The sequence below is a fragment of the Melozone crissalis genome, unplaced genomic scaffold, assembly GCF_028551555.1.
Source record: "Melozone crissalis strain CALT ecotype California unplaced genomic scaffold, PUWL_Pcris_2 ptg000195l_1, whole genome shotgun sequence".
In the NCBI taxonomy this organism is placed as follows: Eukaryota; Metazoa; Chordata; class Aves; order Passeriformes; family Passerellidae; genus Melozone; species Melozone crissalis.
Window position 1 is genome coordinate 509128 of NW_026535960.1, and position 13714 is coordinate 522841.

At 66.4% G+C, this 13714-nt stretch overlaps 1 protein-coding gene across 1 annotated transcript in view; it reads right to left on the reverse strand.

Moving 5' to 3' along the window:
• PLEC (plectin) overlaps positions 1 to 13714 on the reverse strand; it is a 107027-nt gene that overhangs the window by 70187 nt on the left and 23126 nt on the right. The window contains exons 3-16 of the mRNA XM_054293857.1: positions 8751 to 8812; positions 8247 to 8261; positions 7801 to 7890; positions 7481 to 7516; positions 6244 to 6321; positions 6054 to 6146; positions 5728 to 5894; positions 4391 to 4506; positions 3832 to 3938; positions 3626 to 3745; positions 2270 to 2365; positions 1514 to 1728; positions 868 to 961; positions 628 to 782 (exon numbers count right to left, since the gene is read on the reverse strand). Coding sequence (XP_054149832.1) covers positions 628 to 782; positions 868 to 961; positions 1514 to 1728; positions 2270 to 2365; positions 3626 to 3745; positions 3832 to 3938; positions 4391 to 4506; positions 5728 to 5894; positions 6054 to 6146; positions 6244 to 6321; positions 7481 to 7516; positions 7801 to 7890; positions 8247 to 8261; positions 8751 to 8812 — 1444 coding nt within the window. The remainder of the gene's footprint in view (positions 1 to 627; positions 783 to 867; positions 962 to 1513; positions 1729 to 2269; positions 2366 to 3625; positions 3746 to 3831; positions 3939 to 4390; positions 4507 to 5727; positions 5895 to 6053; positions 6147 to 6243; positions 6322 to 7480; positions 7517 to 7800; positions 7891 to 8246; positions 8262 to 8750; positions 8813 to 13714) is intronic.

Here is a 13714-nt window from a genome sequence, read left to right on the forward strand (position 1 = left end):
TTTTAAGGGGTGTACAGCAAACATGGGGAGTTTGAGGACATGAGAGGCTTTGGGGGCATGGGCAGATTTGGGGTGCACAGGGGTTGTAAGGGGGTAGAGGGAACATGAAGAGTTTGGGGACACGAGAGGCTTTGGGGGCATGAGGAGCCTTGGGGTGCACAGGGATTTTAAGGGGGTGCAGCAAACATGAGGAGTTTGGGGGCATGAGGAGTTTTAGGGTGCACAGGGGTTGTAAGGGGTACAGGGAACATAGGCAGTACGAGAGGCTTTGGGGTGCACAGGGGTCACAGGGGGCTTTTGGAGAGAGTATGGGGGGCTTTGAAGGGTACAGGGGACATGGGGGACATGGTGGTCAGGGGGGTCACAGATAGCTTTGCAGGGTTTTGGGGGTCACAGGGGTGGCTGGGGGTGCAGGGATCATGGGGGGCATGGGGGTCACAGGAAGCTATGCAGGGTGTTTGGGGTCATAGGTGTGGCTGGGGTGCAAGGAGTATGGAACACATGGGGGGCATGGGTGGCATGGAGGACACAGGGGACATGGGGGACACAGGAGACACGAAAGGCTTTGTGGGGCAGGAAGGACAAGGAGGGCTGCGGGGTCACAGGGCCACGGGGACGAGCCCGTACCGACGGTACATCTGCTCGCCCTGCGGGTGCCGCCCGTCCTTGAGGGTCTGCACGTCGTTGAAGAGCAGCCGGATCATGGCATCCGCCTTGTCCAGGTCCCTCTCCACCTCTGCCGCCTTCTGCGGCGCCTTCCCGGCCGCCAGCAGCCGCACGTCCTGCGGGAGGGGCAGGGACCGTGAGGCCACCACGGGGAGGGCACGGCCGGGGCTGTCCCCCCGCCCCGGGGCCGCCGGCACTCACCGCCTGCAGCAGAGCATCCGCCTGGTTCAGCTGCTCCTCACAGAGCCCCGACTCCATCTGCAGCTTGGTGACCACGCGCTGCAGCCGCTCCAGCCTGCGGGGACGCACAGAGGGACACGGTCAGCACGGATCGAGTCCTGCCCAGGGGCAGCTGTGCTGGCTGTGCATGGCATGGGTCCATGCTGCATCTTGCTATCCTGCTCCCCATCCCGCTCCCAATCCCCCCATATCCCCATCTTCCCATCCCCATTCCACTTCCAACCTCAACCCTAATCCCCCCCATCCCCATCTTCCTTTTCCCATCCCCATTCCCATCCCACTTCCAACCTCAACCCCAATGCCCCACATTCCCATCTTCCTTTTCCCATCCCTATTCCCATCCCACTTCCAACTTCAGTACCAATCCCCCTCATCCCATCTCATTTCAATCCCCCATCCTGCCCCCCATCCCATCCCATCCCATCCCATCCCATCCCACCCCAATCCCCCTCAGCCCCATCCCCTCTGTCCCCGCTGCTGCCCCCATCCCTCCGCTGCCGTGCCGTGCCGTGCCGAGCCGCGCTCCAGGCCGGCCGCAGAGGTTTCCCAGCAGGAACGGTGACTCACAGCCCTGCGGTTCCCCCTCGGGGGGGCCGGGACACCCCACCCGGGCCCAGCCCCGCGGTTTGGCAGCGGCAGGGGGTTGTGGATGCCAGCGCGGCCCTGCCCGGCCCCCCGGCCCCCCCGAACTCGCCTCTCAAACTCAGCCCGCAGCAGCTTCTCCCGCTCCAGCACGGCCACGTGCAGCCGCCCCCACTCCTTCTCCACGTCCAGGGGGTGGTACCCGGGGGGCACCTTCAGCTGGCCCGACTGCACTGCGCCCTGCACGGCCCGAGTGTCACACACGGCCCGGGCACTGCCGGGGACCCCCGGAACCCCGGGACTGTGACCCCTTGGGACACACCCAGAGCCCCCGAGACCCCTGACACCCCGGGACCCCGAGACTGTCATCCCCTTGGGACCCACCCCGAGACCCCTGACATCCCGGGACTGTCATCCCCTTGGGACCCACCCCACATTCCCCAAGACCCCTGACACCTTGGGACCACCAGGACCCCGAGACTGTCATCCCCTTGGGACCCACCCCATAAATCCCAAGACCCCTGACATCCCGGGACCCCTGGAAATCTGGGACTGTCATCCCCTTGGGACCCACCCAGAGCCCCCCAAACCTTCAGGACCACCATTCCCTTTGGACTCCACATTCCCAGCTTCTGGAGACCCCTAGCTACTGGGACCCCCACCCCTCAGGACCCGAGATCCCCAGGGTGTCCCCCTCAGGCCCCCCACCCCTTGGGACCCTGGGCACCCAGGACCGCCTCCCCAGAGCCCCCTCAAGACCCGCCGCAGCCCTTGGCCGTACCTCCAGCGCCTGGAAGATGGCTTTGGAGCGGTTCTTGTCGGCCTCCCGAGCCGGCAGCTCCGTCTCCTTGAACTTGAGGAACTGGCGCCAGAGGATCTGCCGGGGATGGGGTGGGGGGCACAGCTGAGCGGGGACCCCCAGCCCCAGCTGCTGCCCCCTCCCCGAGCATCCGCCCTGCCCAGCTGCAATTTTCCATGTGTGCAGAGCCGCGGGAAGGAAGTGGCCGTGCTGGGCTTTGCCAGCGGTGACTCACGGCACAGCCAGGCAGGGTGAGTCACAGGGCTCCCCCCTTCATGGGGCACCCGGCTCTGTCCGGGCTCGGATCCCCAAACCCTGCAGACCCCCAGGCTGGCACCAGAGGGGGCTCCGTGCCACAGCCACACCCAGGTCACATCGTGGTGACTCATGGCATGGCACAGCTGGCCTTGTGCTGCCGTGGGAGCTGCCAAACTGGACATGAGCCACTCATGGTGGGGCTGTGGTCAGCTGGCACCCCTCACTGGGCATGAACCACTCATGGTGGGGCTGTGGTCAGCTGGCACCCCTCACTGGGCATGAGCCACCCACGGCGGGGCCACTGTAGGATTCTGCCACCCACTGCCCCAAATACCAGTAGCTCCCGGGACCAGCAGCACCGTCCCTGTCTCTGTGCCCATCCCCGTGCCCATGCCAGGCCAGCAGCATCGTCCCTGTCCCTGTGCCCATCCCTGTGCCCATGCCAGGCCAGCAGCACCGTCCCTGTCCCTGTGCCCATCCCCGTGCCCATGCCAGGCCAGCAGCACTGTCCCTGTGCCCATCCCCGTGCCCATGCCAGGCCAGCAGCACCATCCCTATCCCTGTCCCTGTGCCCATCCCTGTGCCCATGCCAGGCCAGCAGCACTGTCCCTGTCTCTGTCCCCATCCCCATCCCCATGTCGGGCCAGCAGCACTGTCCCTGTCTCTGTGCCCATCCTCGTGCCCATGCCAGGCCAGCAGTATCGTCCCTGTCCCTGTGCCCATGCCAGGCCAGCAGCACCGTCCCTGTCTCTGTGCCCATCCTCATGCTCATGCCAGGCCAGCAGCACCATCCCTGTCCCTGTGCCCATCCCTGTCTCTGTGCCCATCCCTGTGCCCATGCCAGACCAGCAGCACCATCCCTGTCCCTGTCCCTGTGCCCATCCCTGTGCCCATGCCAGGCCAGCAGCACTGTCTCTGTCCCCATCCCCATGCCCATGCCAGGCCAGCAGCACTGTCCCTGTCCCTGTCTCCATCCCCATGACCATGCCAGGCCAGCAGCACTGTCCCTGTCCCTGTCTCTGTGCCCATCCCCGTGCCCATGCCAGGCCAGCAGCCCTGCTCCTGCCCCCATGGCCTCACCTCGATCTCCTCGTAGCTGGCAGGGAGGCGCCGCTCCTCGAAGAGCGCCGAGTGCTGCCGGCTCCACTGCAGCAGCCCCGTCACCACCTCGTAGTACTCCTGCCAGCGCAGCTGCAGCTCCTGCGCAGGGGGACATGTGTGGGGCCGGCTGTGACACGCCAGGGGGTGGCAGCAGAGGGGTGACACCCCCGGCACCCCAAACTCACGTTGGCCTTGACGCCGTCCTGCACCTCGGGCACGCGCGGCATGGCGTCGTACAGCGAGGACACGTAGGTGATGATGGACTTCTCGTCGGGCTGCGCCACGTCCACGTCTGTGGGGAGAGAGGGGTCAGGTGAGGGGAGGGAAGGGGCTTTGACACCCCAGGACCCACAGCACTGGGACCATCATCCTCTCAGGATCGACCCCATATCCCCCAAGACCCCTGCGACTCTGGGACCCCCGGCACCTTGGGACTGTCATCCCCTTGGGACCCACAGCCCCTGGGACCATCATCCTCTTGGGACCCACCCAGAGCCCCCCAACACTGCAGGATCACCATCCCCTTGGGACCCACCCCATATCCCCCAAGACCCCCGGAACCCTGGGACCATCATCGCCTTGGGACACATCCTCACATCCCCGAGACCCCTGACACCCTGGGACCCCTGGCACACTGGGACCGTCATCCCCTTGGGACCCACCCAGAGCTCCCCAACCCTTCAGGATCATCATCCCCTCGGGAGCCACCCCCTGTCCCCCAAGACCCCTCACCCCAGCCCGTACCTTCGGGGTCCAGCAGCCGCGTCACCCCCAGTTCCCGCTCGGCCACGGTGAAGGCCTGGTCCAGGTTCTCCAGGTTGTTCTGGCGGTACACCCGGCTCATGTCGATCAGCATTGGCCTGTGGGTGGGGGGCAGCGGGGGTCACTGGGGCTCTGGGCACCCCAAAACCCCGAGGAGGGCAGGTCCCGCCTTTTCTGGGGCTGCCTCCTCTGCCTGTACTCCTGCCCGACCATCCCACACCCCACACCAGGGGCACCAGCGGCAGGGGAAACCCCCAGAGCCAGCACAGGGACGGGGGGGCTGGGGATACACACAGCCCCCAGTGGGGACCCCAGTACAGTCAGAGCCCCCATGTCCTGGGAACTGGGCACCCCAGCCCTGCATGGGGCTGGCACCCCAATTCCATGTGGGGCTGACACCCCAATCCCCTATAGGGCTGACACCCCAATTCCGTGTGGGGCTGACACCCCAATGCCATGTGGGGCTGACACCCCAGTCCCGTGTGGGGCTGGCACCCCAATGCCATGTGGGGCTGGCACCTTGGGCTCCCCTTCGGGCTCCATGGTGGGGCCAAGCTCAATGTGGCAGTGCCGTGGTGCAGAGCACGGCACAGCTGGCTCATGGCACACCTGGCACATAGCACAGCTGGCACCTGGCACAGTGCAGGGGCCTCCCCCCATCTGGCACAGCCCTGCACATATTTGCACTCCCCAAAAGCACGCAGAGGTCCCAGCAGGACCCGTGGGGACCTGCCTGCCACCGCCCCAGCACGCCAACAGCAGGCACGGCACTACCAGCACGGCCGATGGGCTGGGACTCGTCAGGAGCACGTGCTCATATTGCCCCAAATTGGATCAGCACAGCTGCCCCATGAGCACAGGATCAGCAGGGCTGCCCCATGAACATGGGATCAACAGGGCTGCCCCATGAGCATGGGATTGGCAGAGCCACCCCATAAGCACAGGGTCAGCACAGCTGCCCCATGAGCATGGGATTGGCAGAGCTGCCCCATAAGTACCGGATCAGCACGGCTGCCCCATAAGCACAGGTATGGCTGCCCCATGAACTTCGGATCAGCACAGCCACCCCATGAGCACAGGCACGGCTGCCCCATGAGCACAGGACTGGCAGAGCCACCCCATAAGCACAGGCAGGGCCACCCCATGAGCACAGGCACGGCTGCCCCATGAGCACAGGCCAGCCCATGGTGTGGGTCACACACATGGATCACAGGCAGCACAGCTGCCCCATAAGCAGCTGTCATGGCTGCCCCATGAGCCCACGCCTGCCCGTGGTGTGGGTCACACACACGGATCTCAGGCACCACCACGGCACCCACCTGTGCCGGTGGATGATGGCGTTGAAGAGGCGCCCGTCCCGCCAGCTGGTGGTGAAGTTGTCGCAGCGCAGGCCCTGGTAATCCTCCACCATCCGCTGGGACCACAGCAGCAGCTTCTCCTTGGCTGTCATGTCCTCCGACTGCCCGGTCACCTGGATGTCTGAGATCTGCCAGGACACAGCTGTTAGTCTGGGAACTGGCACGGTGACACCCGCTGCATGGCCACAGTGACACCACTCCTGCCCCAGTGGGGACCAGGGAGGCCCCCAGCCCCACAAATCCTGGCCCTCGGTCCCGCTGTCCCATCCCCACCCCGCCAGGCTCACCTGGAAGTGCAGGATGATGGTCCAGATGAGCCCCAGCGTCAGTTTGGGGTTGCCGTCGGCGATGTCATCGTTGCGGATGTTCACCAGCTTCACCTGCAGCACAGGGCACACGCAGGTCAGGCACGGGACAGCCTGGCATGGCACAGCCCCGGGGGCTGTGGGCATCCCGGGGGTCCCTCCCCATCCTCACCTGCCGGTGCTTCAGGTAGTTGAGGGCAATCTGGACATTCTGCAGCTTGTGGAAGCGCATCCGGCCCTTCTCCCGGGGCTGAGGAGGGGAGGGAGAGGGAGAGGGGGGCGGTGAGTGCAGCCACACAGCCCTGCTGTGTCTTGCCACCGTGGCCCCCCCGTGACACCACGACACGGTGCCACCACCTCGTCCTGCCATCGCGTCCTGCCCTCAGCCCGGCGCCACCCGGCCCGTCCCAGCAGCGCCGCACATGCCGATGGCACCCACCCACCCACGGCACCGCCCTCGCACTTTGCCCCTTGCGGGGGGGACGCTCCCCGTGCTCCCCCCGCGGACCCGGCGGCACCGGCTGTTCCCACGCCCCGCCCGGCGGCACCGGGGCCAGCGGAGCCGTCCCGGGGGGAGCTGAGTGTCCCAGTGGCACGGCAGGCACTGCCCGGGCGGGAGTGGCCTCAATGCCAGCGCACCACGGCCCTGACAGCGCTGGTGCCCCATGGCAACCGTGGTGCCTCGCCATGCAGCTCCCCAGCACGCTCCAGTGTCCCCCCAAGAGGACCAGGAGCTGCCAAGGGGGGTGAGACCCCAAATTTGTGGGTCCTGAGGGCCCCCTGGGTGCTGCCCCACATGTTCCTGCCCCACGGCAATGCCAAATTCCACCAGCTGAGCCCAGCTTTGGCTGCAGGGAGAACTGGGGACTCCATGAACCCCCTGGTGCCACTCAGCCACGGAGCAGGGTCACTCCTGCCCCACAGAAAGGGGCCACCATGGACCCCACTCTGCAATGGAGCAGGGTCACTCTGGTCCCACAGAAAGGGGCCACCATGGACCCAGAGCCACTCACGGCCAGGGCCAGCCCTAGGGTGAGACCCCAGGAGCTGGTGGCCCTGTGCCACCCCCTTGGCAGCCACCCCACAGAGCCAGCAGCACATCCAGCTGCGGTGCCAGGAGCCAGAGTCAGCTCCAGCAGGGTGGGATCGCTCCCAGGGATGCTGCTGGTGGAAGATGACTTTTCCCTCTTGCTGCTGCTGCTGAGTTGTGGCCCAGGGAAACCCACCCCAACAGCTCTGGGCATCGGGGGGGGGGCACCAGGACAGGCAGAGCATGCAGCAGAGCCCTGGGGCGGCACCGCAACGGGCATGGCACAGGGCACGGGCATGCAGACCGTCCTGGGACATGCTGGGCACCGCTGTCACAGCTCCGTGCCGTGCGGGGCCGTGCCGAGAGCTGAACCACTCACCAACCGCAAGGTCCGCAGGACGTCGCGCTCCCGGGGCTGCCCCGGCCGAGCCGAGCGGAGAGGAGCAGAGAGAGGAAGAAGGAGGAGGAGGAGGCAAAGGCGGCGGTGGGCCGGCGCCAGGAAGCAGAGAGGGCACCAAAGCAAAGAGAGGTTAGAGGCGGGGGGCGCGGGCACTCCGCGGGCACCGGGACGGACGGACCGACGGCCAAGCAGGAAGAGAGGGAACAGAGGCAGGCAGCGAGGGGGAGGACGAGGACGGCCGGCGGAGGGGTGCCAGCACGAGGTGGGGACAGCGCGGGGCAGGGCAGAGTGGCACCTACCAGGGTGTCACCCGACAGCACCTCCAGCAGCGAGATGAGGTTGTGCCCGTCCCGCAGGTCCTCGTACAGGTCGTTGACATGGCGCTGCGCCTGTGGGGACAGTGACAGGGGCGTGTCAGGGGGGCTGGGGACAGCTGAACATCCCCCCCACCCAGCCAACACCCGGGTGGGTGCCCGGTGACCCCCCCAGTGCAGCGGGTGCTCACACACAGCCCCAAGTGCAGCTGGTGCCCCCAGTGCCACGATCCCCAAAAACACACACAGCAGCTCCCCCTGTGCCAGGATGGATCTGGCATCCCTCTGGCATCACTCTGGCATCACTCTGGCATGCAGAGACCCACCGTGAAGGGCTCAGACCCACTGCCTACCACAGTGGCAGCCCCAGGGTGTGCAAAGAGGAAGAGCGCAGTGGGACAGACAGACAGAAAAAGAGAGGAAGGACCTACCTCTGGTCGCCAGTGCTGCGCAGGGCAGAGAGAAGAGAGCAGTTAGGAGAGAGCTGAGAGGGGACCCAGCATGGGCAGAGAGTGGTGGCACCACGATGGCACTGCAGGGTCAGGGACGTGTGGAGACACATTGGGGGGCTGGGCCGTGTCCCAGGGCGTGCCAGGCGCCAAGGTGGGGCTCTGCCTGTGGCAGGGAATGGGGGCTGGACGGGTGGGACAGGACTGAGGGTGCCAGAGCACAGGGCACATCCCCAGGTGCCAGGGGCACCGTTCCCTCCTGGCATACGGGGAGGGCAGCAGGAGGGCAGATCCCAGCTGGAGGGCAGATCCCAGCTGGAGGGCAGCTGAGAGGCCTTGGCCAGAGGTGTGGCACAGGAGCACCAGCACCAGGGACCCTCCACGGGCACACCTTCGGCCATAGCAGCACATGGGGTTGTGGCTGGGGGTGATTTGGGGCAGGGGACACTGGGGCAGTGGTGCCCGCTGGACTGGCAGTGCCCATACCTTGATAAGGTGCTTGTTGACCCATTTGGTGAAGGTTTTCTTCTGGACACGATCTCGCTCATCTGCAAGAGAGGAGAGGCACGGGTAAGCCGGTGGCAGCAGGGTCCTGGCACAGCAAAACCAGGCCCCGGCGGTGGCACCGCAGGGCACGGCTGGCGCAGGAAGCGATGAGCCAACTGCTGTGGGGAAGCACGGTGACTCACGGGGGTGTGGGGAGAGGAAACAGCTAACGGGGACCAGCCCCGGCGTGCCAGCACTATGCCAGCACCCACCAGCACCTCAACACTGAGATTAGATCAGTTGGCCAGAGCGCGGTGCTAATAACGCCGAGGGTGCAGGTTCAACCTCAGTACGGGTAAATTAAGGATTGGACTTGGTGATCCTTGTGGAGCTCCTTTCAACTCAGGGTATTCTGTGTCCCTGTGACCACAGGAGGTGCCTACCCAACCCCGAGCCCTCTGCACTGCTGTGAGGAGCCCCAGCCCTGCTCTGGGCTCAGTGGGCACTGACTGAGCGGTTTGGGTATGGCACAGACACGAGGCCATGGTGTGCTTGTCCTGGCACAGCCCCAACCCTGCCCTGGGCTTGGTGGGCACTGACTGAGCAGTTTGGGCATGGCACGGACACGAGGCCATGGGGTGCTTGTCCTGGCACAGCCCCAGCCCCACAGGCAGAGCCCTGGTGGGGCACGCATGGGATCAAGGTGAGCCCACGCAGTGTCTGCACTGCCAGAGCCCTGGGACACCCCAGGACATCCCCACACCCCCAGGATACCCTTCTGTGTGGGCACAGGGCCAAGCAGGGCAGCAGTGAGTCACGGCGCTCCCTGCCCGCTGCCCTGTCATTAGGGGATGGCATGGGAACGCTGACGCATGGGATGGGAACACGGGATTCCACAGGACCCACCCCACAGCACCCGCTAACCCCCCATACCCCACTGCCAGCACCCGCTCTCCTGTCCCCTGCATCCCCAGTGTCACCACCAGTGCCGCACCCAGCCCGCTGCCCCAGAGGGGTTCGGAGGGCACAAGTGCCCCCCCATTCACACACGGGGCGATGCCACCGGAGCCTCGGCAGCCGCGCCGCCCCCCTGCCCTGCCGTGGCGAGCCGGGCGCTGCGTGCCGGGTCTTGCCCAGCCGCAGCGTGCCGGGATCTGCCCACGCGGCACCCAGCGCCCAGAGGCAGCGCTCCCCGCCGGCGGAGCGCCCCGGGATGCTGCACAGCCCCAGGAGCCCCGCGGGCGCTCAGCGGCACGGCCAGGGCGTGCCGGGCCAGGAGCGGCCACGGTATACGAGAGAGAGGAAGGAAGGAAGGAAGGAAGGAAACGTGGGGCGCAGTGCGCGCCGAGCGGGGGGCACCGACACCATCTCCGGCACCCGCGCGCACAGCGCTGACACCCGAGGGGTCCCCGGAGCGGCGCCCACCCCCCGGCGGCGGCGCAAGGACAGCGCGGCCAGGCCGGGGCGGCCGAGCAGGGCGTGGCAGGAAGCGAACGAGGGCACCGGGATGGAGCTGGGCGGCGGCTGGGGGGTCTGCAGCGCTCGGCCCCATAGCCCCGGCGTGAGGGTCTGCCCCACAACCCGGCCGGAGATATCGCCCGGTGTGGGGGTCTGACTCACAGCCCGCCCTGGGTACACCAACCTGGGACACCGCCCCAGTACGCGGGACGCCGCTCCGGTGTTGCCTCCGCCCCAGGGACACCGCTCCGGTGTGGGGTAGCCTCACGGCCTGCCTGGGGACCCACAGCCCCGGGAACAAGGACCCAGCATGGGGGTGTCCCCAGGGACTCCGGCCCGGTGTGGGGGTCCCCCCAGGGACCCCGGCCCGGCGTGGGGCTCTGCCCCGCAGGCATCACCCCGGGTGGGGATGCGAAGGCGGGCGGCCCCCCTAGCCCCTCCAGGCTCGGTACCTTTGCGGCCCTCGGCCGCCCGCAGCACGGCCAGGTACAGGTTGTCCTCGGAGCCCGTTCGGGCCGGAGCCTCGTCCGAGGTGCGGCGCGGGCGGGACATGCTGAGTGAGCCCCGACACGGCTGAGCCCGACACGGCTGAGCCCGACACTGCTGCTCTGCCCTCCCGCTCCGCCGCCCGTCCCGCCGCGAGTGGGGCGGCCCGGGGAGGAGACGGGGCTCTCTCCCCCCGCCCCACGCCCCACGCCCCGACCCTGCCCACAGGAAACTCCTGAGCTTTAACCCTTCCCTCGCTGCGCCTGCAGGCGGGATGGGACCCACGGAGCAGCCACGGGGAACCGGCACCCCCCAGCCCCACACACGGGGCCTGAGAACCCCGGATCTGCAAGCGCGAGGAGTGGGACCCTCTTCCTGAAGATCGGGGTGCTCAGAAACCCCTCGGCCCTCACCCACGGCGGCCAGACCCCCCGTCCCACACCTCGGGGCATTGAAACCCTCAGGAGCACACATCTGTGGGGGCGGGACCCACAGCCTGGGGCTTTTGGAGCCCCAGTCACTACACCTCAGCACCACCAGGTTTCCAGACTCTGGAGACTCAGGTCCCCCAGGTTTCCAGGTCAAGACCCTCCTTGCCCCTCACAGAGGGTCCCAGAACCCCTCTGGCCTCATGGTCAGGAGCTCCCCAGCACCTCAGGCCCCAGATGGGACCTTCATTCCCTGTGGGGGTTTTGGCACCGCCCGGTCCCACAGCCCAGGGACCACCCCAGAACCCCCAGCACAGGCCCTGGTGCTTTAGGACCCCTGCTCCCCCTACCTGGGGCTCAGGCTCCCAGGTTCACCAGCTCCAGTCCCTAGTCTCATATTTTAGGGGCTCAGATCCCTGGAGCCCCTCTTAAGGGGTTCAGGGTCACAACCCCAGCGCCCCAGGATCCCCAGGATGGGGGACTGAGCCCCACAGACTCCCCCGGGTGCCCCCATGCATACAATAGCCCGAGCAGCAGCTCCCCTCCCAGCAGCACCCCAGGACAGCACCCCACACCCTGCCCTGTGCCCCACAGCACCCACGGGCTCTCATATAGGGTGGGGGCATTGCCAGCAGGGTAGGAACCCCCTCTCCCCATGGGTTCATCGCCCACCGCCCTCCCACAATGGGTGACAACATCAGCTGAGGGGACCACGGGGTAAATCCAGGGTTTGTGCCCCTCTGGGGGCTGCATCCCCCCGGGATGTCTCTGCCCGGGGACCCCCAGGGTGGCTGAGAACCCCCAGCCCTTGGGGTGACACAGAGCTGCCAGCCCTGCCCAGGGCAGCACCCGTGTCACCAACGTCACCAACGTCACCCACGTCATCCACGGCAGGGGTGGTGGCAGCTGCTGGGGAAAGGGCAGCCGTGGGTGCCCTGGGCGCTGCCAGCCTGGCATAGCCAACACCCCAATGCCTAGGTCTGCACCCCAATATCTGTGTCTGCACCACAGTATCCATGTCTGCACCCCAACACACGTGTCAGGGCCCTAAGGCCCACTTCCTGCACCCCAGCGTCCATGTCTGCACCCCAATATCCATGTCTGTGCATCAACCTCCATGTCTGCACCCCAACAACCATGTCTGTACCACAATATCCATGTCTGCACCCCAATATCCATGTCTGCACCCCAACACCCATGTCTGCACCCCAAAATCCGTGTCTGCACCCCAATATCCATGTCTGCGCCCCAAAAGCCATGTCTGCACCACAATACCCATGTCTGCACCCCAAAAGCCATGTCTGCATCCCAATATCCATGTCTGCACCACAATACCCATATCTGCACCGCAACAGCCATGTTTGCACAATACCCATGCCTGCACCACAACACACACATCAGGGCACTAAGGCCCACATCCTGCACCCCAATACCCATGTCTGCACCCAAGTATCCATCTCTGCACCCCAATATCCATTTCTGTACTCCAATATCCATGTCTGCACCCCAATATCCATGTTTGCACCCAAATACCCATGTCTGCACCACAATACCCTTGTCTGAACCCCAATATCCATCTCTGCACCCCAACATCCGTGTCTGCACCCCAATATCCATGTCTGCACCCCAATGTCCGTGTGTGCACCCCAATACCCATGTCTGCACCACAACACCAATGTCTGCACCCCAATATTCGTGTCTCCACCCCAACATCCATGTCTGCACCCCAACAACCATGTCTGCACCCCAATATCCGTGCCTGCACCCCAATATCCGTGTCTGCACACCAATATCCATGTCTACACCACAATATCCATGTCTCCACCCCAACACCCGTGTCTGCACCCCAACATCCATGTCTACACCACAATATCCATGTCTGCGCCCCAAACCCATGCCTGCACCCCAACATCCATGTCTGCACCCCAACAACCATGTCTGCACCCCAATATCCATGTCTGCAGCCCCGTTGTGCAGCGGCGGGCGCTGCCCGTCCCCGGTGCGGAGTCCAAAGGACGCGGGGCCGCGGCCTCGTCCTGCCGTGACTCACGGTCCAACCGCGCACCGGCGGCGCCCCGGGAGCCCCGCCGGCCGCCGCCCACCCGTGACACGCGGCCCGACACCCACCCGTGACACGCTGTGGGTGCGGGGGCCCGTCGGGGAGCGGCAGTCGCGGCCGGGCCGATGCCCGCTGGGACGGAGCCAGCGCGGCCGCCGCGGAATGCGGGCGGCACCGGCCCGGCCCCGGCCCCGGCACGCACATTTTTCCGCCGAGAGCGCATCTGGCACAGGCGCATCTGGCACGGGCACATCTGGCACAGGCGCATCTGGCGCCCGGAGCGCGGTGGGAGCCCTGCTGACGCACGTCGGGGGAGGCAGGGACACCCCGGAGCCGCGGCTACCGCGACACGGCCGAAGGTGCCACCGGAGCCGAGAGGGAGGGAGGGACACGGCGGTGACACCGCCAGGGCGGTCACAGGGCTGGCAGCGCTGCGCTCCGGCACCGCGCTCACACGGGCCGAACCTCGGCACCGGGCCCGGAGGGTTTTGAGCCTGGACCGAGAGTCTGGGATCATGTCGGAACCCAGGAAA